The 23699-nt window shown below is 50.5% G+C and overlaps 1 protein-coding gene across 2 annotated transcripts; it reads right to left on the reverse strand.

Annotated features, from left to right (window-relative positions):
* Positions 1 to 543: 543 nt before the first annotated feature.
* On the reverse strand, positions 544 to 23427 carry LOC115533373 (matrix-remodeling-associated protein 5). 2 transcript variants are annotated; one of them, XM_030343883.1, is made up of 13 exons: positions 22658 to 23427; positions 21675 to 21876; positions 20792 to 20921; positions 16923 to 17161; positions 16453 to 16604; positions 10136 to 14136; positions 9739 to 9780; positions 9410 to 9560; positions 7483 to 7618; positions 5822 to 6922; positions 5215 to 5422; positions 4763 to 4999; positions 544 to 3973 (listed from the first exon to the last, which is right to left on the reverse strand). In XM_030343883.1, the coding sequence occupies exons 2-13, from the start codon at positions 21851 to 21853 to the stop codon at positions 1844 to 1846; spliced, it is 8706 nt and encodes a 2901-aa protein (XP_030199743.1). In that variant the 5' UTR covers positions 21854 to 21876; positions 22658 to 23427; the 3' UTR covers positions 544 to 1843. The 2 variants fall into 2 exon arrangements, with proteins under 2 accessions (XP_030199743.1, XP_030199742.1); XM_030343882.1 differs by lacking the exons at positions 9739 to 9780; positions 16923 to 17161; positions 20792 to 20921; positions 21675 to 21876; positions 22658 to 23427 and having other exon boundaries at positions 16453 to 16840.
* Between the last annotated feature and the right edge of the window lie 272 nt (positions 23428 to 23699).

A 23699-nucleotide genomic window follows, 5' to 3' on the forward strand; every position in this document is an offset into this window, starting at 1 on the left:
CATAATCCCTATCAATATAAACTCTTCACAGGGCCGTGGTGGGGCACTGTGTGTGCTTTTGTGTGTGTGTATGTGTCTGTGTATGCATGCATGTATTTGTATGTGTGTGTGCATTTGTGTGTGTATATGTGCATGTGTGTGTTTGTGTGTGTGTGTGTGTGTGTATGTATGCATGCGTTTTTGTGTGTATGTTTGTATATGTGTGTTTGTCTGTGTATATGTGTGTGTGTGTGTGTGTGTGTGTGTGTGTGTGTGTGTGTGTGTGTGTGTGTGTGTGTGTGTGTGTGTGTGTGTGTGTGTGTGTGTGTGTGTGTGTGTGAGCAGAGTTGGAGCAGTGTGTTTGTGTTGATGGGAACAGCCTGCTCTATATATAGAGGGAGACAGGGAGGTCTGACACTGCAACGTAAAGGACTGGAGACCGGGGCACACACTGGCTTCAAAGTAACTGTGAACTGGGTCACAGGAAGAGCGCGCCAGAAGTTATTCTGGAGGTACTTTCCTATTCTGACATGTAATTACGCAAACTTCTTGTCTAAATGGGTTACTTGTTTTATATCATTATTTCATGTCTATGGAGCAGAATCCTTTTCTAAATTGGGTTAGTGAAGTTAACCACGTGTAACATTAGTGATTTGAAGAATTATTAATGCATGTGTGATATGTGTTTATAGTAATATATTTGTTTTTTGTAATAGTATTACCACGTCCAGACAGGGTGATGGTGAGCTGAGTATCATTTGATGCAGGAGTTATGTCCTACGTTTCTCTATGAAAGTAATATCTGATGTGAACTGCACCATTTAATTAATTTGGAAACAAAGCAAAACCCTGCAAAATCAATAGGCAGTACCAAGAGAGAAGAGTGGGAAATGCTTTGTGTTGAGTGGGAGAATACACTGTAGAAAATAAGACATGGGGGATGTTCTGATGTATTGGACCGCTATAACACAACACAACGGTAACAACATATTCTGCTTCATGAAATATTGCATGGTACAGATTTGCTCAGAGTAAATGTGTATCTATTGCAATTGCAATAGATACCCTCAATCACAATTAGCCATTCCGGTTGGCCAATGGAATCATCCCTGTGATATTTAGTACCGCACCACACCAAACTAATGTCCTACTTGGCCCTGGGTTTGATCCTCAGAGTTTACATTTTACTGGCTTTATAATGACAGTGTGTGGATCCAGATAACATACAGAAGGTACAGCAGTCTGCAGACCCTATTCACGTGGAACCATCTGAAATGTATCTCCCTGTAAAAATAAAAACAAATACCCTCCCCCTGTTTACCTGAGAGAGGCAACTCTAATACAAAACCTGTTCAAAACAACAGATTCAAAAAGGCACACATCAACAAAATACAAAGACCTATATATTAATAGTACATCAGTAATTGAAGCGGGTTTAACAGCATGAACGGCACAGAGTTTTGCAGTTCATTTGGGCAGAAGAGATGACTCTTCAGGGAATAGAGGAATCTGGCAGGTAGAAAGAGAAGCAGCTGAGATTTCTCTCCATTTCTCTCTCTCTCTCTCTCTCTCTCTCTCTCTCTCTCTCTCTCTCTCTCTCTCTCTCTCTCTCTCTCTCTCTCTCTCTCTCTCTCTCTCTCTCTCTCTCTCTCTCTCTCTCTCTCTCTCTCTCTCTGTGTGAGCAGAAATGCTTCTGCTTCTATTCGATGCAGACTTCATGTATGATGCGTTGCTGGCCTCATACGTTCTCGGAGTTTCAGTCGTGCAGGCATGTCCCAGTGTCGGTCTCAGTGTGCACGTGTCATGTCAGCGCTGAACCACATGCAGGTAGCTGGCCTTGGAGTCGGCTCCCATCACGTCAGCGCTAAACCACATGCAGGTAGGTGGCCTTGGAGTCGGCTCCCATCACATTCTTGGCGGTGCATCGGTAGAAGCCCGTGTCTCGACTGGTCGGGTTCTGGATGACCAGCGAGCCCTGGGCGCTGAGGAAACGGTTGCCATAGATACGAGCCTGGCCTGTCACCTTCAGCTGCGTCAAGTCCGGCGTCTCCCAGGTCAGCGCGGCCCGGGGCGTTGCTATGGTGAGACAGGGTAGCTCGATAGCCACGCCAAACCGGGTGTAGGTGACTGGCTGGGGGCCCTTGATGACGCGCGGAGGGTAGGCGATCACAATCACGGGCGTCGTGACAGCGGCGGCCGTGGCGGAGCCGTTAGGGGTGGAGCGGCAGGTGTAGCTCCCGCGGTCGAACACCGTCGCCTGCTGGACCTGGAGCGTTCCGTCGGGAAGCACCATGTAGCGGCCAGAGCCGGTGCTCTGCCCCTGGGACAGCACCTCACCCCTGGGCAGGGTCCAGGAGAATGACCCCTGGATGCCCCCAGCGCCGGGCACTGCATGGCATGACAGGCGGAGGTCCTCCCCGTTGATGATGCTCACCAACGAGGCCGTTCTGATGCTCACAACGGGCGTTTGTCTGTCTGCGACTGGCGCTGCTGGGACCAGTACGGGAGCAGCAGGCCGAGGGAGGGAGGGCAGGAACAAGCCTCCTTGTGGGGACATCCCCCCGACGGGGCCCCCCGGCCGGAGCGCCTTAGGCAACAGAGGGGTGGGATGAAGGGAGCGGACCGATCCCGGAGAGACGCGCGGGAGGTCTCCGGAGTGGGGGGACACCGATAGAACCACCGCCGGCTCCCTCTGCAGGGTCAGCTCCCCCCCGGGCCCCCCGGGGTCGGACACGGACAGCTCCACCTGGACCCTGGTCTCCCCCCCGCCCCCCTGCACCACACAGACCAGCTTCCCGGCGTCGCTGGGCCGGAGGCCTCGCAGCTCCAGGGAGCCGTTACGGTGCACGGTGAGCCGGCTGCCGTAGTAGGGCGCCGGGAGCACGCCGTTCCCCGGGAGCAGCCAGTACAGCCGGGGGGGCGGGGAGCCGTGGGATGGGCAGGGCAGCAGCACTGTCTGGCCCCTCCCCGCTCGATGCTGCACAGAGGAGACCCCGCTCACCGTGTGTGTGGCGTGGCTGGGGCTGGAGGTACCGCCACTGGTAGCATGGCTCCTGCTGCTAAAGCTAGTAGCCCCTCCCCGGAGCCAGCCAGTGTAAGCAGGCTGTGAGCCAGTGTGGGCAGGCTGTGAGCCAGTGTGGGCAGGCAGTAAGCCTGTCTTATTAACGAGTCGCCCGCTCGCCACCTCATTATGACTGCTGCGGGCCGCCCAGCCATCGCTACCTCCAACCGCCGCCAGGCCGCTGTTCACTGTAACAGCCCCTTGGTTCCGCTGTGTTCCGGCTATTCCTTGTCTGATCGCTATGTTGTTATTCCCGCCCACAGTGTTGAGCCTGTGGCCCAGCTCTGCTGTGGATCCCCGGTCCTGCACTCCAACACTGTCGCCCGACGGACTGGGTGGTTTGGAGCCAGTGTTTGCTAGTTGAATGTCAGAGGTGGGTGGACTGCTGAAGACTCTACTGTTAGACTGACTGCTGACTCCACCGCTGCTAGCCAAGCGGCTAGCGGCTCCGTGGGTGGGAGCATACTGATGGATGTCCCCATGCGGCCTGCTGCTGCCGGTACCGCCGGCTGGGTTTACATCGCTGCTGCCCTGCCAGTGGGTGCCCCGGCCATTGGGCGTCCCCAAGACGTTCGGGGTCCCCCTGGCGTTGGGGGGGTAGTAGAGCTCCTCCAGCTCCAGGCCCACCATCCGGCTCCTCTCCCCGGCCGCGTTGCGCGCTCGGCAGGTGTAGTTCCCAGCGTCGCCCCGCTGAGCAGTGCGGACCTCCAGGGTCCCGTCGGAGACCACCACCACACGTTCCGAGAAGGAGCGGGATCCCAGGCTCCGCGGGATCACACGGTGGTTGGGGGAGAACCATGTGACAGTCGGAACGGGGTCTCCTTTGACCCGGCAGCGCAGCACGGCGGTGGCCCCCGGGCGCACCCTGGTGACATGGCGGCCGGGGGCGTCGGAGAAGCTGGGTGCGGAGTCCCTCATGACCTGGACCTTGACCTGGTTTAGATTGTACGACAAACAATCAGGAGCTTGTACCTTCATATTGATGTTCATTCTTCAAAAGATATACATTAAAACCAAAGGAGACCTTTTTGGAAATAACCGTCTCCAAAGGAGATATATTGAGTGGTTTCACTCAACTCTTTGTGAACAGTGAGTTCTTTAAAATAAATAAAACAGGACATCTTGATCGTTTTAGAGCTACATCTAGATATTTTTGTTCTGGAACTCTGCTCGAAGAAAACTGAATGCTTGTGACATGGAAGAAAAACAAAATGTAGCTCTAAAGCTCTAGAACGATAAGCTGCTATTCTGTTTAACGATAGGTAAGTGAAAAATGATGTGTTTCCTCAAAATATCAGAGTTGAGTCACTGATTCAGCAGGAATTCAAATAGTATGAGATCAAAAAAGATAAACATGTACGTTTTTAGTACCGTTAAGTATGAGCGTAATAAAGAGCGGTATTTTATATGAAATGCGCCACACACTATGGCTTTAAACCTGTAAGTGTCAAAGAAGCTAAACCTTCTCTCGGACGCCCTCCAACGCTGCCCGGACCGAGCTCCACACACCCACACACACCTCGCTGCCATCAGGCCATTTGACATCATGAAAACAATGGCAACTGTGTTCGGAGCACGACGTTCACAAACTGTAAGGCAAGCAAAGGCTGGCAAAAACACAGGATTTAACGCCTGTTTTCTCCTCACCCTAACCCTTATATAGAAACGGTGATAAAATGGCATAGATTACGATCATATAAGATTAATGAACATGCAGACTACCTTCATGGTGTCTTGGCCTCCGTTGTTCTTAGCGTAGCAGGTGTACTCCCCCTCCTCTGTCACCCCCATCACCGGCACCAGCAGCGTCCCATTACCAAACACGGTGAGCCGCAGTGGCTCACCGTGCGGCCGGCCTGGTCCTGGCTCCTCCCCCTGCAGCACGCTGTTCACCATGGTGCCGTCGGGCAGGCTCCAGCTCACGGCTGGGTCGGGCTGTCCTGACGCCAGGCAGTCCACCTGGGGAGCCACATGGTTATAATCTCTGTGTAGCCTCGTAAGCTGGTTGATTAATCACCATGGCACCAACAGTCTTGTGAGCTTGAGTGCAACAGAATACCGCTTTTCATTCTATGGATTCATCTGAATATCATTTCAGTGAAAATTGTGTAATGAATAAAATATGAATGAATAGATTTAGTAAATATATCAAGCCCCCTTCAAATCCCACTCACTTTGAGTGATCCACCGAATGGCACCATCTTATTGGCCGACTGCTTGGGGTCTATTTTGGCGGGCTTTGTGGACACGGTGACGCGGAGGAGGCGGTAGTCGTCGGCGACCTTGTTGCGGGCGATACAGAGGTAGTCACCTGCATCCTTCTCCGTCACGACCAGGACCAGCAGAGTGCCGTTGGGATGGACCTTCATACGCCTGTCAGAGCTGTCAAGGACAAACACACACACAAACACACACACACACATTGCATTCAATTTCAGATTTATCCACCTAACCTTCTACGCACACTCCCTCACACACAACCATACGAGCTGTAAACATAAACACTTACACTCTTCGCACACACACAGACACACGCACACGCACACACACACACACACACACACACACACACACACACACACACACACACACACACACATTCCATTCATTTTTTGATTTATCCACCTTCTAACCACACGCTCTCACACACACCCAACAGAGGCAGTCTTTTCACACGCACACACACACACAAACACAAACACACACACACACACACACACACACACACACACACACACACACACACACACACACACAAACACACACACCCTAACCCTTTACCTGAAGTGCTCGTCGACAAGCTTGCGGGCAGGAGTCCTCCAGATGATAGACGGGGTCGGGTTACCAGACACTGAGCAGTGGAGCTGCAGGTAACCCCCATAATGGACAGCGGTGGCGGAGGGGGAGGTGTCCACGATGTGGGCCTTCCTCAGCGGAGACAGGGGCGCCGACGAGTGGGTAGGGGCAGAAGAATCTCTGCTCCGGTCCCCTGCGGAGAAGGAGGGCACGGCCTCTGTTTTGCCGAGTGGCAGGGAGCCTCTGCGGTGGGATGGGGGCAGGGGTGGTTCGGACAGGTGGGAGGAGGAGGGTTGGGATCGGCCTGCGTCCAGGGAGGAGGTGGGGGGCAGAGCGGCGGCTGCGCTGTTGATCTTGGGAGGTGGCTGTGGCGAGGTGGGGGGGCCGCGGTCAGAGGAGGGAGGCGAGAGGGGAGGGAGTAGTAGGGAGGTTTGGCCTCTGTCCCGAGGCGCCTCGGGGGGGAGGGAGGGGGCGGCGTCCCCTCGCAGCCTCACGCTCACCGTCCTCCTGGCCACGCCCACCGCGTTGCTGGCCGTGCACTCGTATCCGCCCACGTCGGCCGGGCCCAGCCTGCGCACGTGCAGCGTGCCGTTGGGCAGCACGAAGAGGTTGCCATGGAGGAACTGGGAGGGCCGGACCCTGGTCCCGTCCGGGGTCCGCCAGCGCAGTGTGGGGGGTGGGGCGCCGCGGGCCGAGCAGTGGGCGTACAGCGGCGTGCCGCGGCCCAGCACCAGCAGCTCCTCGCGGGGCTGGAGGATGGCCGGGGGCAGCGAGGACACGTGCAGACGCACAGAGCCGCTGGCCGCGCCCGCCAGGTTGGACGCCACGCAGCGGTACACGCCCCGGTCCTGGGCCGCGGCCTCCCGGAGGTGCAACGTCCCGTTGGGATGCAGGGTCATCCGAGGGTGGGTGGAGTTGGCGGTGAGCGCAGAGCGGTCAGGCAGGACCCAGGAGAGCAGCGGGGCGGGGACAGCGTCGGCCTGGCAGTCCAGAGACAGATCCCCGCCCTGGTGGATGGTAGCCTCTCTGTAATTGGCAAGCTTCATCCGAGGGGGGCGGGACCACACCTCCAGATTTGTGAGCATCCTTTCACGAGGAAATTATGATAAGAGTATACTAAATCAATAATATTGTACCCAAATCATAACCGTTGCACATGTCTACATCACCTAAATGTCACTAGGCAAAATACTTCCCATACAACATCCAACAGCTGAGCTGAATCAATCCAAAGCTCTGCTTTAACATGAAGCATCGTGATATGAAGGTTACCGTGATTCATAGCAAAGTGTGAATATCCGTAGTGACCAATCTCACACATAGGCATATGAACATAGACATATGTATGGCATACTGTATATGGCGGCATGTGGCTCAGAAGGTAACCGGAAGGTTGCTATTTAGATCCCAGGCTCCTCCTAGTGTGTTGAGGTGTCCCTGAGCGGGACGCCTCACCCTGCCTGCTCCTGACGAGCTGGCTGTCGCCTTGCATGGCTGACATCTCCGTCTGTGTATGAATGTGTGAATGAGTGAATGTTTGGCAATATTGTAAAATGCTTTGATATGCCACTGGTTAGAAAAGCACTGTGTAAATGCAGTCCATTCACCATTTACATATGACCCTAGACATATGATCATTCTCTCACCTGTCCCGACCGAGGAAAGAGTGAGCGCTGCACATGTACGTCCCCCGGTCCTGCAGCCCGACGTCGTGGATGACAAAGGTTCCGTTGGGCAGCACCTGGAAGCGCTGGGCTCTGGCCTGGGCTGACATCACCGCCCCTGAGGACAGGAACAGAGCTATTACAGGGTTGGAGAGGGGGGAGGGAGGGGAACGGTCTCTAAGGGAGGGCGGGAGAGAGACGAAGACAAGATGTGTAAGAGGAGACAGCGGGAGCGAGGGAGGAGTGGGGAGGGTCGCCAGAGGAAGCTGAAGTCATCGTAGCCTGTGTAACGCGGTGTAACGTGTAATGCTTCCAAGGCTTTGCCTTTCACTCTCATTTTCCATCACGTCCGCTGAAGAAAACCCCATTGTGCGAATGTGAGTGTGTAATGTTGGGTGTAAGTGGGTGTTAAGTTGCTTTGGCACTGTTATTTAAATGAAGCACTTCAGACATCACCAGCAGCCATTTTAATGGCGAAACCAAGTGAAAGTGTAAGTCCACCTCTCAGGCTTTTTAGTACGTTCACCCAATTAAGAAGGCTTAGCTAGAGGAACATATTTCATGCAACACAATTATCATTGGTGTGTGGGTGTGGGTGTGTGTGTGTGTGTGTTTGTACTTGCGTGTGTGCTGGCATGTGTGTGTGTTTGTTTATGCCTTTGTACATATGAGTTGTAATATTAATCGTAAATTAAATATAAAATTATATACAAATTCAACATACTTTGTTTATATAATTACTAGTCAATTGAAAAGGAATTTGGAATTCATATTCTCCTTGGAGCTAGAGATTTCTCCCTTCCTCTCTCTAATTGAAAGGGAATGAGATAGTTTGCATTTTGCATTTCCACTGTGGCCACTAATGTTGTAATCTATTTGGATGGTAGGCCGGTACGTGCGAGTCGTAAGTTGCAAATCTCCCAGCTCTCTTGCTGCATTTCACTGAGGCACGCCCCCTTTTTGTCGTAGTATCTCGTCGCTTTGAAAGTAGTGCGAGTTCAATGAGGCCGACCGTACTACTCGTCAACAAAAATGGCTGCGCCCGTAAAGAGATTTATTTTCTTTGTATTTGTATGATGGTCATTTTAATGTAGATTTTAAATGCTTTTACACACTTGATTACATTGCTACTTTTGCCGGACACCAATTTATTCATTGCACGTTCTTACTGTGAGTGCAATACAATGTAAAGTTGTGTTGTTTGTTTTCAAGCTGGTTTGCTAAAGAGGCTAATGTAGCAACAATAACAATGACTAGCCAATGAGAAACGGGAAAGCTACTACCACCAAAAGGCGTGCCTCCGCAAATGACGCAAGAAAGTTGGGAGATTTGCAACTTACGACTTGCACGTACCGGCATACCATCCAAATGGATTACAGCATTAGTCTTATACTGAGGCCAATTGACTGACTTCTTTGTTGTGTATTCCTTTAATTGTCTTACGGCCTTGCAGACATGTCCACTTCACCCGTAGTTGATCGCAAATTAACTTGATCCCTCCCACCATGGCTGACTTCAGCCATGGCCAATTCTAAACTCTACACAATGGTCACTGCCCCTCAGCTTTGTTTCCTTTGTATTAACTATCCACAATGTGACAGTTTCCCTCTAAGAATCATGTTCACCCTTTGTCTCATTCAATCTTTACTTGCTAACTTTGCTGCCTGTGTCTTCCCATGATCATGCTCTAAATTTAAATAAAATATTTTGCTGTCAGAAGTGTCTTGAAGATGTTAGTCTTTGTCAGTGTGTGTGTGTCTGCATTAGTGTGTATGTGTGCAATTGTGTGTTTGTTTGTGTGTGCGTGCTCGCCTGCGTGTGTTTTTGTGTGTTGTTGAGTGCGCGTGCGTGTATGTGTGCTTGCGTGCCTGCATGTGTGCTTTTGTGTGTGTTTGTGTGTGGGTCATACCTGTAGACACCTTGGTCCAGGTGACGGTTGGGGCCGGCTCTCCCTGGGCCTCACAGTCCAGCCTGGCCACGCTGCCGGCCGGGACGGAGGCGCTCCGGATGTGGGGGTCAGAGATCCTGGGCTTGGACCTCTCCACCGGGACCTTGGGGAGCTGAACAAAGACACCAGCTATATTCGTCTTGCATTACAAATTATGAATTGTGTATTTTTATTTCCCAGTGTTCAATGTTTTATAGATTTGTATCAAATGTCAGCCCGTGCTTTTCGAAATCAGTGGTATGCTATGATCAAGTGGACTAGAACGACATGATGGGTCTGTGTTGACGTACCTGCGGTGGAGCTAATGGCAGGATTGGGTTTCCTGCAGAACTCTGGAAAAGGATTAATGACCAATTATCTTTAATCCTTTAGGATTAGAACCCCCCCAAGTGGATTATGTTGTTGATTATGGAACACATGGTTTCTATTTCTCCCGTTTTTACCCCATCTAAATTAATTCACGATGATCTCCATGAAACATCTGCCGAGATTTAGCAGCAGGTCATTTACAGAAAACAATGTTTTTTTTCTCAATAAAAATTATTTGCCAGAAAATGGCAACAGTTACAGGACCCAACGCCCAGCGAATCCCACGCATCCCAGTGGTGTCGTAAAGATGACGTATTGCTGACAAAACACAATAGACGTATAAAACGAGTCAGTACCCACGGAGAGAACTTAACTCACCACAGGTGATGCTGGCAGGATGGGCGAGGCTGGGAGAATGGCCCTGGTGCTGTGGGAGTCCGGAATAGAGTTCACCGAAGGACTCTTCCAGTCCGGTCCAGGTCTGATATGGCTTGGAACTGGCCTCTCTCTGGGATCCACTAGCCCTGTACTTGGCCTCTCTCTGGGATCCACTAGCCCGGGACTTGGCCTCTCTCTGAGATCCACTAGCCCTGTACTTGGCCTCTCTCTGGGATCCACTAGCCCTGGGCTTGGCCTCTCTCTGGGATCCACTAGCTCTGGGCTTGGCCTCTCGCTGGGATCAACAGGCCCTGGGCTTGGCCTCTCTCTGGGATCAACCACCCCTGGGCTTGGCCCCTCTCTGGGATCCACTAGCCCTGGGCTTTGCCTCTCTCTGGGATCAACTAGCCCTGGGCTTGGCCTCTCAACGGGATCAACTAGCCCTGGGCTTGGCCTCTCTCTGGGATCAGCTAGCCCTGGGCTTGGCCCCTCTCTGGGATCCACTAGCCCTGGGCTTGTCCTCTCCTTGGGATCCACTAGCCCTGGGCTTGGCCTCTCTCTGGGATCCAATAGCCCTGGGCTTGGCCTCTCTCTGGAATCCACTAGCCCTGGGCTTTGCCTCTCTCTGGGATCAACAGGCCCTTGGCTTGGCCTCTCTCTGGGAACAACTAGCCCTGGGCCTGGCCTCTCTCTGGAGTGTTCTCTGGTACCAGGGCTGATGCTGGTTTGAGGTATACTTGAGTGGTTAGGCATGGTGAAAGTGGTGGAGCAAGCAGGGGTCTGAACGGTCACTGTGGTGAAGGGGGTGGTGGAGGCTGTTGTAACGACAGCAGTAGTTTTGCTGGTCACAGATGCAGTTCTTAAGGGAATGAAGACAGCAGTGGTATCTTCAGTAACAGGGGATGTGGTGGTTCTAGCTGTTGTAGTTGTGGAGGTGGTGGTGCTGGTGGGTGAGTTGGCCCAGTGGATTGGAGCTCCCTGTTTAATACTTGAAATAGCAGAGAGAGTGGACTCACTGACAGCAGCCGGAATACTTGTAACAGAAGTGGTTGATGTAATACGTGTCATTTTTGCACTCGTGGTGGTAGCAGCGGTGGTAATCTTGGTAGTACTGGGGACCACATACTGGGGGGGTGGGGAGGAAGTGACTCGGGAGGGGAAGGTGCTTGGGAAAGGCTGATGCTCCTCCATCTCTTCGGGGTGCTGCGGTACGACCCTGTCAGTGTGTGGGCCTGAGGGCGGCTGTCCCTGTGCTTGTACGTCTGTCTGTATCTCCCCGGCGAGGGAGATATCTGGTGCTAGCGGCGGGGGTAAACGATCGTACTGCGTCAGGTCCGGGAGAGCGGTGGAGAGAGTTAGTGTGTCAGAGGGCTTCCCAGTAGGTGAACCCCTCTCCTCGTCTGCCTCCTCCCACACCTCCTCCTCCTCTGTCTGGGGGGGTGGAGAGCGAGGCGGTGAGTAAGACGGGGATGGAGAGGCCGAAAGGGAGAGGGATAAAGAGTCAAACAGAGTGGGAGACGGTGGATCCACATCCAGGCTGTTTGAGAGAGAGCTGTCAGACCCGATGCGGTCCAAGCCTGGGGTCTCTTTGACTGCAAAGGGGGTCGGGGGGGCAGAAGAAGACATTTGGTTGGAGCGAGTGTCGAGGGTGACAGCTTGCGACCCCGGGCTGGTGGGGTCAGGAAGAGGTCGGGGTGGGGTCTTAGGTCGCACTCTGAACCGGGTGAATGGTCTCCTGCGCTGGCTGGTCCGTCTGCGTGTGTCCAAGGGGCTCTCTGGCCGCGTGTTGGGAACTGGATTTACTCGATGATGGTTGTTTTGAAACCTTGTTGGACTGGGATCCGGCTTTTCTAAATCTATTTCGTTTGTGATGGAGATTTGTTTTGATGTGACTTGGGCTGTCGGCACTTCTGTTTTTGGTATTGACTGTGTCTGTGTGTCAGCCTTGTTCTCTCTGACGTTGCTCGCTTGTGTTTCCGACAGCGCGTTCCGCTCCGTCCCACTCTCCGTCTCCGTGTTAGCCAGAGTGTTGGTTCTAATCTCGGTGTTTGTCAGGGTTTGTGTAATAATGTGGTCAATGGGATGTAGGCCTTCTTCCTGAAGACTGACATCCTCAAAAGCTGATCCTTCGGTTTCTACTTCACCTTGCTGTCGGTCTCTATTATTCCCTCCCTCACCCACAACTCTGTCAATGTCACTTGAAACCTCCTCCCTTTTACTGCCGGTAGTGCCCTCTCCATCAACCCTGCTGGTCAATGTGTTGGTTTCCTTCCTGTCTACAGGTTCGAGACTAAGCTCTTCCACTTCAGTTGGTGGAGTTGTGCTATTAAGGGTGGTCCTTTGGCGTATCTTAGCCAATAGGTCGGCCCACTTCTTAGGGTCGATCCTCTGTTTGGTTGCACTGACTCTCTGTCTGCTGTCAAAACGGTTTCTTCCGGGTTGGCTCTGAGACGGCGGCCCGCCTTCCCTCAGGGGTTTCCCACCCCTTATTGGCCCCCGTCTTCTGGGATGACCGCTCGGCAAGCGCCGGTTGAGGGGATACTGGGGCCGCCTCCTATTAATAGCGGGAACCTTAGGGTTCTCTTCCTCGCCATTATCCCCTGATCCATCTTCCACAACAGTATCCCGTAGCAACGGGGCTCGTATCCTAGTCGAGCGGCCGGAAGCTGACTGGGGTCCTCTGTGGAAAGAGGACCTGAACGGTCCGGCTTGTGCGCTAATGTCCAGCCGCATGGAGAGGGAGTCAGCGCCGTATTGGTTGACTGCCATGCAGCGGTAACTGCCGTCGTCCTTTAGAGAAGCTTGTGCCAGGGATAGACTACCATTTGACTGTACGCTCGCTCCGCCTGGTACGGTGGTGCCGTGCCAGACTGTATTTCCATCCGGTAGCAGCCACCTGATATGAGGAGTGGGCGAACCAGAGGCATTACACAGAAGAGTGACGAACTCCCCTACCTGCCCTTTGACAGAGGGCCCGATTTGCTCCCCAGTGGCTGCAATCGAAGACTCCTCCACAGCGAGCCGTAGGGGTAAAACGTCCACGTCACTGCCTGCCTGGGCCACACAGTAGTACAGGCCAGCATCTGAAGACTCTGTTCTGTGTAAAAGTATACCGGAATCTGATACGCTGACCCTATCATCAGTACTACGGTAAGGGGAGACCAGTTTGGACCCATCCGGGAGAATCCAGTGTACTGTGAAGTTCCCAGAGCTCACCAGAGGGCAGGACATCTCTACTCTACTGCCGGCTACGGCTGCATATGCTGAGGGAGCTGTGGAACTTAATATCATAGCCCATGGATGACGAGATAAAGGGTCAGCTACTGCTAAAGAAGAGGACGATGAGGACCGATAAATGGGGTCAGGGTGGACGGAAACCCTGGTGGTCAGTATAAGCTGGACCTTCCGTTCGCTGGACTGGGCTCTGTTCAGCTGGAGGCTCACCGCTGGCTGTAGCATCCAGTGCGGTGTGGTCTTCAGTGAAGCCTTGACTCCGGTGTAGTAGTATCCCTCAGTCTCAGCTGTTTGCCTGTACCGGTATGCCAATGCTGGGGGTTTGCTGAGCATAATCTCCCGCTCCAGGCGTACTGCAGTCTCACTGTAGTACGCCAGGATCCTCCAAAGGCTCTCATAGCCTGCTCTCTCCACAGCACACTCCAGGGAGAGGGAAAGAGCCATAGGGATAGGAGCAGCACTGGGTAGAGACAGGTCTGGTGGTGGGATGTCAGGGGAGTGCAGAGTGTGGGTAACGTTGCAGCTCAGATCAACACTGTTCCCCTGGTGGTCAGATAGACCTAAAGAAGCATTGCCTAAAGGTTCTCTGAACGATTCCAATGCTTTCATCTCCCCAGGGTCCCCAGCAGAAGGGGGGTCTCTTCCTGATGAGAATATGCTGGGGGAGGTGCATGGTAGGTCGGTCTGCCGGAGCAAGCCACGCCCTTGTAGATAAACTGGCGTATCACAGACTGGACACTGAGGACCTCCAGGGCATTTCATCAATCCTAACAGAAATAAAAGAGAAGCCACAGTTAGATAGGGGGTCGATTGTGTAGGTCTGTTTGATATACATCCCTTAATAGCAACTATGTGTGATGGATTATAGCACATCATAGGTATCAGCTCCCATTAGCGGCTTGATGAATGAGTGGAGCCTGACCTACTCTGCGTATCAACTATGCATCAGTCACATGCCTCACAGTAAGTACATGTGGTTGACATTTGCACTCCACTTTGATTGTACAGACACTCATTAGCAGTAATTCACATATCAACACACAATACAGAGGTGTCACAACAAATTAGTTACGGTAGGTGTAACTCGCATCTCAATGAGACTTATGTCGCATTCCACGCTGATTTCACTGCTGCAACACAGCAGAGAGGGTCTGTGAGGGGGAGAGGGAGAGAGAAGGACAACCAGAGGGTGTATGAGAGAGAGAGAGAGAGAGAGAGAGAGAGAGAGAGAGAGAGAGAGAGAGAGAGAGAGAGAGAGAGAGAGAGAGAGAGAGAGAGTTGAGACAGTGGAGACAAAGTTCGGGGGAGGGGAATAGGGGATTATGTTTAACCACAAGAGGGTTGCTGCTAAAGGTATTATCATCTCAAACTCAGGTGCTTTGTAACTGACAAAAAACTCCCTGCTTTCTATCATGCGCCCAAATTCCTGATGTCTGGTATGAAGCATACATTTAAACAGAACTAGAGGAGTGTGCATTGTTAGGGCAAAGAATGTGTGGTTGCACCTGGGCTGGATCATCAAGCACTCTGATTGGCGGTGCATTACAGACCCGTTGGAACCACTATGCTACAAAGAGGCATGGGTCGTCCAGGGACAGACTGGCCATCAGGAGCTCTGGAAGCCTTGGGCCGAACCGGCCAGTAGACAATACTATGTATTTAATTTGTGGTGTATAATGGACGGTAGGAAGCGTGGCCCAGTGGAGAACGTTCAGAGCGCCCCGGACCCTGACCTGGGCCCTGCAGACCGAGCATAGCACTGGGCCCCGGGCACACAGCAGGGGCCAGCTGAGCCCTGAAGGTCAGCCCTCCTGGTTCACCCGACGCCCTGCCGTCAGACAGCAGGGGGTCGGCCCTCTGAGCCCTGGGAGGTCAGCCCTCCTGGTTCACCCACCACCCTGCGGTCAGACGTTAGCTAAACCATACTGGTCACGTCAATAGCCTTTCATTGACGTAAGATATGACTATTTGACAGTGGTGTGAGTACGTCATTAAGGGCCTCGTGCAATCTGTGTTATGCCCCTTACCCCCCTCCACTTCCACCAAATTAAAATATGAACCAATTTGAAAGATACAAACTAAGAAATAAGCATTTAGATCAAAGGCATGGGGCTTCCTGGGGTATCTGTTAGGGGGTTTGTGATACAAGTCTTAACCCTTGGGTTTGCTTTGAACATACGTCAAACGTATGCTCACGCTCGGCTCCAGAAGACCAGAGCCATTTCCCAGTCCGTCGCTGGCCATGGCCAGTGAAGAGGATAACTGGTGTGTTTGACTCCCACCACAAAGGTATTTGTGCTTCAAGTATTACATTATCATGAAGTGTACCTAAAAAAAAGCGTGCCTCAAATTGAAGTGCGCTTATTTTTAGGTACACTTCATGATAGTCTGATACTATTTCTAGTGCACACATTTCTGAGTACACTTGTTAAGATCTTACTTGAGAAAACATTGGGGATCAAACGTAATATCCACCGGGAGTCACACACTGACTGTCTACTTAATACCTTTTTTAGAGGATAACAGACAAAAGAACGAATTAGCACCGATTAATCGATGCTATTGGTTGCTGACACCAAAGATAACGGACAAATATATTCTCACGACGATTAATCCCAGACTCATAATAAAAGATTAGTCATTATGAGTCTGATTAATCCCAGATTTATAACGAGACTCTGATTACAGATGACCTATTAAAGAAGAACTTAAAAATAAAGAATATCAATTTGGATGGCAAAACGAGAAAAAGTCCATACAAAAACATTGCTCGAATGGTGCGCACTATTGCCTCCGAAAACCGAAGGAGACGAGGCGGTATAATAATACAGAGGTCAGTGAGGAGCAGGTACGGGGGGCTGGAGACATTAATAGAGTGTAGATTGGTAGATTCCCAAACCCTTTCTGCTGGGTGTCGAGCCCAGCCAGACACCCTATCTTGCCCTGTGTAGTAACCCTGCAGGCTGCTGGGAAACGCTGGGACCGCTACACGCCCCACCAGCCCAGCAGGGAGGACGTGGGAAAGGCATCATGTTAGAAAACACCAAGGAGAAAACATAACGTCCACCAGAGCGCTATCCCACCTGGGTGAGCGCGACTCCAGCCAAGGAACCAGGCCATGGCACAGTCACATCGCCAGGGGTTGGAATACAGAGCCAGCGTGTCCAGCAGGGGCGCCATCGAGAGGGCTGGTTCAGGGAGAGAGGCCAGGCTGTTGTTGGACAGATCTAGATGTCTGTTAGAGGGGAGACAGGATGAGGAGCAGGAGGAAATGGAGGAGGAGGGGGAGGAGGAGGAGGAAGAGGAGGAGGGGGAGTAGGAGGAGCAGGAGGAGGCCGTAAGAAAAGGAATGTGTGAATGAAATAAATGCAGTGAGGGGAGTGTGAAGCGTTGGTGAATTGGAGGAGGGAGAGTACGAAAGAAGCAAATAAACAACATAATCATCACTGAAATCATCTGCATTCACCATCGATGCTAATGGTGGCTGACGCCAAAGAAAATGGACGAATGCAACCATCAATAGGATCTCATAGGGCATTTGATTGGCACCTGCCTGAGGGTGGAGTAGTAGTATGTGTTGAGCAGGGAGAGGGTGCACAGGCTGCGGGGATGGAGCTGGTGCAGCCGGTTGCCCTGCAGGCGGAGAAGCCGCAGGCTGGGCAGCTGCAGCAGAGCCCGCGGATGGAGGTGCCTGAGGAGGTTGTGGTCCAAGTGCAGGCGCAGCAGGGAAGTCAGGCCAGAGAAGGCTGAGGAGGAGATCTCCTCCAGCTTGTTGTAGCTCAGCTTCAGCACCTGGAGAAGAACAAGGTGGAGGAGGAGGAGAAGAGGAGGTGGAGAAGAAGAGGAGGAAGAGAAGGAGGAGGAGAAGATGAGTAGGAGGCTGGGATGAGTCAACAGCAGGAGTAAGTCCCGGACAGGAGCCTGGGAGTCTACAGCTGTATGTCTTGGAACCTGGAGCATGGAACATCACGGTATAGGAGATGAGGGGATATGGGACTTGGAAGACGTTTTCTATAGAAGAATGTGTTTTGACATCCACATCTGCTGTCCACACAGAGTTAACATCTGAATGGGGATGGTGGGGGCGGGCAGCACATACCTCCCATAATCACAACTGAGGTGAAAGTTTGATTATTTAGGAGTTATGAGTAAACACAACGTACGGTGAGCCTAATGAAAAGCAGCTCTTCCGACCTGTTCCATCATGAGAAACAGAAGCCGATCCTCACAACAGATTTACGTTCTTGAAGTCTGAAACCAGCCTTGGAAAATCTTTTTATCCCAGATAATCTCTCCCCAGGACCCGTTTTATACATAACACACTTGGAGAAATCTTAAGAAAACAACAAATGGAATGGAAGCAGCAGAGTATGTAAAAAACATCAATACAGTGCCAAAGGAATCCTGCAAGCAAGCTCAGCTAGCAGCTTAGCTCGCAGGATTCGACGTATGGTGACTGATGTAGCATGTGAGGATGTCAACATGTGGAATTACCCTGCCGATCAGCACATTTCAATGCAGATGAATAAACATTGGCTCCGCACTGAGGGGTAGGCTACATAGGCCAACTCTGACCCCAAGGTCGCCATCAGCCAGCCTTCAAAGAAGAATGAAAATGCGCTAACAAAACAATTATTCTTCTTCTATTAAAGGGGAACTATGCAACTTTTTTGGCTTAATTTACCTTAATATAACAGGTTAAGAGACATTGTGATGGTTCTATAACACTTTATGGGTTGATTGGTCACTGTTTGGACTCCCCCTAGCGCATCTTGGCGGAAAAAGGGAATATGCAAGTTTCTGCCGGCGACCCGTTGCCCACTCTCGCAGGAGTCTCGTGTCTTGCGAAGCACCGAATTGCTTTACGGCACTACAGACCGACAAACACGGAACCGGCTCGATATAAACACAAGTAGCGAAGGGATTGTTACATTCATCACGGATCAGCCGACTAAAAAAGAGACAGAGAAACACAATGTCAGAGAAACAGAAGAAGAGAAAAGGGAGACGGGCCGACAGAGAGGCCAGACACGAGTAAATGTTGGGCGAGCTTCTCAGGAATAGCGTGAACTGAAAGAAAAAGAAGACTTCAAATCGGATGCCGACTTGCCATGGCTGTGTTGCTCTTGAAATTGTAAGTACCCTTGGGTGAACTTTGTCCTCTTTGTATTGTGGCTTTTTGATGTTGATGTCTCTGTAAAAATGTGTTTGCTCGACCATTTTGTTGTGAGCCCTGTATGTTTCTAGTTTGCTTGCTTGCTGGGGTGTTAGCGTACCTGCTACCAAACACGTTTATTTTCATTAGGGGTGGGAAAAATAATCGATTCTTGATGGATCGCGATTCTCTCTAGAACGGTTCTCTCTCCATGCAGATAAATTAATAATCTGAATTAAAAAAATAAATAAAACATTTTTAATTTGTTCGCCTGCTGCAACATTCTGTTCGCCACAGAGGGATAATTTTAATAATTTTAAAATTATTTAATTTATCTCAGGCCAATCTGATTTGTCTTGACACGATTGCGTTCAGCCTACGTGTAGCATGCACGCAAACTCACAGCCAGACACAAGAACTCCTTCTAATTCAAGAGCAGCTTTTTTTTTAATGACATAGAAAAGAAAGATTAGAAAGACAATAAAACTGAAACCTGCAATAATCAATGCAAGCTGCATTGATTATTGCATTGTTCATAGAAAGTCATATTTGTGACATAAGCTTTCTCTCTAATAAAATATTAGATAAGTTAATTCATCTGTTTATGTCTTTAATGATCATCACAAAAGTACGAAGTGATTAGCAAACTCTGAGTAGCAAACTCAGTTGTATATATATATTTTTGTAAATCACGCATGGAAATGTACATGAAAATTTATTTTGCATCAAGATGCATCGATAATCACTTTAGAATCGAATCGTTGACCTCATAATCGGAATCAAATCGAATTGTGTGGTGCCAAGAGATTCCCACCCCTAGTTTTCATGGTTGTTTTCCTGTAAAACCCAGGATCGAGGTTCTTGTTTATTTAGATCACTAGACCGCTATTCGAATGCCTCAGATTATTCTAAGAGTGTATAGCCTTGTGATATTTCCGGCTGGCCATATAATGCAGTACCTTGCAAGAATGCTGCTAGTTTGCACATATTCGTCGGCAACAGAACTGTTATGATACGTGAACCTCCATTATAGATTTAGCAATGTTATACCGGCTTTGGTCTAGTTCCCCGCTTGTAAACATGTTTGTAAAAAGATTGCTTTGTATTTTTGCGTTGGCAAACAGCATTGTTTTTTAACCAAAGTGTGTATTATTGAACAAATGAAAGAAAGGTGGTGCAACCAACTGTTATTTAAAAAAATGGAAACGTTTTAAAACAATACAATAATATTTATCTACAATGTTTATTTGCAAGCATTTACATGTAAACATAAATGTGTCCCTAATCTTCCAGACACAGCATCTGCCTATGACCACTCTCCTGCGGGGACTAGCGACAGCATACCGTCTCGATCTCTGAATCCATTTTCCTGTAATTCCGTACACAAGTGACGTACTTGAGCAGATACATAAATGTATGATTGCTGCGCAAATTGTTCATGCTATCGTCATGCATTATGTTGGCCAACACCCTTACCCTGATCGTTCTGTTCAACAACAAAAGTAAAACAATTCTAATCTAGCATATAACACCTCCCCATGAACTATAAAAAAGGATGGGTTTATTGTAACACATACACCCTTTGAAAATGTATAACCTTGTCTACTCTTTATGAACCTCTACCTTGGACATGGCTCCAGGCATTCGCCGGCTTCTTTGAAAACAAATGCACATGGCTAGCGTAGAAGTGGATGGAGAAGGGTCGTCAAGGAGTTGTTATGACAGTGTTGTAAAATATCTCCTCCGAAGCTGTAGGGGGAGCTCAATGCGAGCGCAAACCAAGAAAACAGCGAAGAAGTGGCCAAAGTTGCATAGTTCCCCTTTAAGGGCTGATAGCAAACTGTCATATGAATCAATATTGATTTGCACTGCCAAATCGGACCGCAATGCGCATCTTCTGCGTTTAAGTCATGAATGTGAGGAGTTCCTAACAGAGTGCCCACACACCTGTTGCTGTAGCATCCCCTGCACCCTGCAGCAATATCCAACACATGTCAGCCATCCTCCTGTACGACTACTGTAAATACCTCAGGAAGCAGTGGTGCTGATCACCCATAAAATGCTTACACAAAGTCAGTCAAAACTGGAAATTGGATAATGAATTTGATTGAGAGAAAGCGGTGATACATTTCATATCAGTCTGTGCATTAGCGGCTGCTGTAATAAAACGTATTCATGATGATTTGCACGCTGCGGCATTGAAACTGCATTTAATCCCCAGCCATGACGCACAAAGTCTGGCATATGACCCGCCGTTAATCCTCTACCTGTAGTGATCTCATGTCTCCAAACACCCCGTCTGGAATCTGATTCAGGTCGTTGCTATGGAGCATCAGAAGCTCCGCCCTCTTCAGGCCAGCCAATGAGTTTTCAGGGATCCTGGTGATGCTGTTGAAGCTATCAGAGCAAACAGATGCACGATTGCATTGACTGATGACATCATTAACAAATGGCAAACAATAAAAAAAGTGTGCGCGTGTACGTGAGAGTGTGTGTTTTCATGAGTGTGTCGAGGTGAATGTGTACGTGTGCATGATAGTGTGTGTGTTCACCAGTGTGTGTGCATGAGTGTGTGTGTGTGTGTGTGTGTGTGTGTGTGTGTGTGTGTGTGTGTGTGTGTGTGTGTGTGTGTGTGTGTGTGTGTGTGTGCTTGCGTGCGTGCGTGTGCCGGCATCAAGTGTGTGCGTGCATGTGCGTGTCTGTGCATGCGTGTCTGTGTGCATGCTTGTGTGTGTGTGCAGGGCCGTAGCACCAAATCCTTGGCCCCTATACTATAGGTACTGATGGGCCCCCCTGCGCCAGGTTGTTGACGGGGGACGGGGGGGACGGGGGGGTCCGGAGCGATTGTTGACGGGGGGGGGGGTCCGGGGGCAGACTGGTCATGGGCCCCCCCTCTGCCTTGGGCCCCCCCACAACTGTCCCCTTTGTCCCCGCAGTCCGACGGCCCTGCGTGTGTCTGTACATCTGCATGCTTGTGTGTGTGTGTGTGTCTGTGTGGATGTGGATGCGTGCCTGTGTGCATGTGTGTGTGTGTGTGTGTGTGTGTGTGTGTGTGTGTGTGTGTGTGTGTGTGTGTGTGTGTGTGTGTGTGTGTGTGGTTGTGTATGCGTGAATGTGTGAGTCTGTCCATGTGCGCGTGTGTGTCCTTACCCCAGGTTGATGCGCTGTGTGTGAGCAGGCAGGCCTTGTGGCACACTGAGCAGGGAGCGGAAGGTGCAGTGGACCTCGTTGGCCTGGTAACAGTTGCAGGACCGGGGACAGGCCTGGGCGGCTGGGACGGAGCACGCCATCACCAGCACGACCACCATCACCAGCCTACTTCCACGCATCTTCAGGCTCACTGGGGGGGACTCTGCTGGGAAACAGGTCCATGAGAGCATCACGTGAGAAGAGTCGTGCCACACAATTTCTCCTTGTATTGCCCATGCTGCTGACGAATGTGCACAAGAAATAAACATATCGAATCATCTCATTTTCCAACTAAGCATCACAGAAGATCTGGTCTTCATCTCACTGCATGACACGACCTAGGCTACCATGTAAAAAAAACATAAGGAGATCAAGACATCAAACTGACCAACTCTATGACAGCTGCCGGATACTTCCCAGCGCCTTTCGGGTGTTTACACACGGCATGGGCAGCGTGTGGGCCAACAAATTACAGATTAACACCCACTAATTAAACCGACATTCACCCTCACCCTCTGTTCATAGTGCCAGATAAACAAACCAACACTTTGAAGCACTAGCTCTCCCTCTGCCAGCCGCATCACCCCCACCCCTTTCTATCTCTCTCTCTCTCTCTCTTGTTATCTATCTCTCCCTCTCTCTCTTCCCCCTTCTCGCCCCCCGTTATTCTCTCTCTCTCTCTCTCTCTCTCTCTCTCTCTCTCTCTCTCTCTCTCTCTCTCTCTCTCTCTCTCTCATCTCTCGGAATCTCTATCCCTCCGTTCTCGATATGTTTTCTGCATTATACTGTACATATACACGCACGACCATAAGTAGGCCAGCTCCATCACACTGGAAGCTGTGGCCAGATAACCTACTTAAAGTTAGAGAGTTTTAAGCACGGTGGCAGAGCAGAGTTCTAGATGCACATAATGGTACAACACAACGGTGACAAGGGCACTGTACCTGCAAAGTCTCTTCCCGCTCCAGTGGGGCTGCTCCTTTCACCAGGATTTCTCCCCTCATCAAAGTTGCATGTGGGCTACTTATTCTAGCATATGCATTAAAAAAATACATCTGCGTTTTTATTCCATAACTTTAGATCCGGGATAAATCAATCAAGAAAAGCGAGGAAACAAAATAAACTCGTAAAAATTCAACAACTAAATACAAACCCTAAAATAAAACAAAAGTGTCCAGTTAAACAAGTGGATTAATTCTCAAAGAACTCCGTTAGATCCACGAACACCGGCAGCCCGGCGGTGCGTTGCTGCAGGTCGTCCCACTCTGCAGAGGAGCGCAGGGAGCGGCGGACTGTTTGGGGATGCGTCTGGCGCAAACTGAAGTGTGTTGGTATTTGCGCTTCGGGAGGGGACTGGACTAAAGCGAACTTTCAAGAGTGACGCCAAAATACAAAAAAAAGCTGTTAGTCTGACCAAGGAGGAGCGAAGGGAGAAATGCAACAACACCAAGTACTGCCCCCCAACCGAAACCCCGTCCTGGCGCATAGCTATACAAACACATAGAATGGCGTTAGTACCAAATTATTCGTTTTCTGGTTTATTCCTCGTACTTCCTGTGCCCAGCCAGCATCAATGGAACAATTAAGATAGCATATTAAGTGCAGAGCAAGGGCCTGTTGGTTTGTATTTTGCAAGTTAGTGTGGGACTGATTTAATGAGGGAGTTTAATCCTCTGATTGTGCTAAGGGTGGTTCTCCTGTCCTGCTAATTACCACACCACCTTTTAGAGACTCAACTCAAATGACAGGCAACACAAATAGACTGATGCTCTTCAGCTGTTGTCTCTGCAGGCAAACACTGGCCTGCCACCCCCCCCTCCCCCGATTTGTTGGCATGTGTGTGTGTGTGTGTGTGTGTGTGTGTGTGTGTGTGTGTGTGTGTGTGTGTGTGTGTGTGTGTGTGTGTGTGTGTGTGTGTGTGTGTGTGTGTGTGTCCTAACACACAAATACTGTTACTCTGGGAGGTGGCTCTCTCTCTCTCTCTCT

Source organism: Gadus morhua, chromosome 20 (genome assembly GCF_902167405.1).
Source record: "Gadus morhua chromosome 20, gadMor3.0, whole genome shotgun sequence".
NCBI classification, from domain to species: Eukaryota; Metazoa; Chordata; class Actinopteri; order Gadiformes; family Gadidae; genus Gadus; species Gadus morhua.

Coding starts and splice junctions, on each gene's coding strand:
- LOC115533373 (XM_030343883.1), bottom strand. CDS start 21,853: ATGCGTGGAAGTAGGCTGGTGATGGTGGTCGTGCTGGTGATGGCGTGC. Junction 5,423..5,821: donor CTTGTCGACGAGCACTTCAG/GTAAAGGGTTAG, acceptor TGTCCTTGACAG/CTCTGACAGGCGTATGAAGG. Junction 5,000..5,214: donor CATTCGGTGGATCACTCAAA/GTGAGTGGGATT, acceptor GTGGCTCCCCAG/GTGGACTGCCTGGCGTCAGG.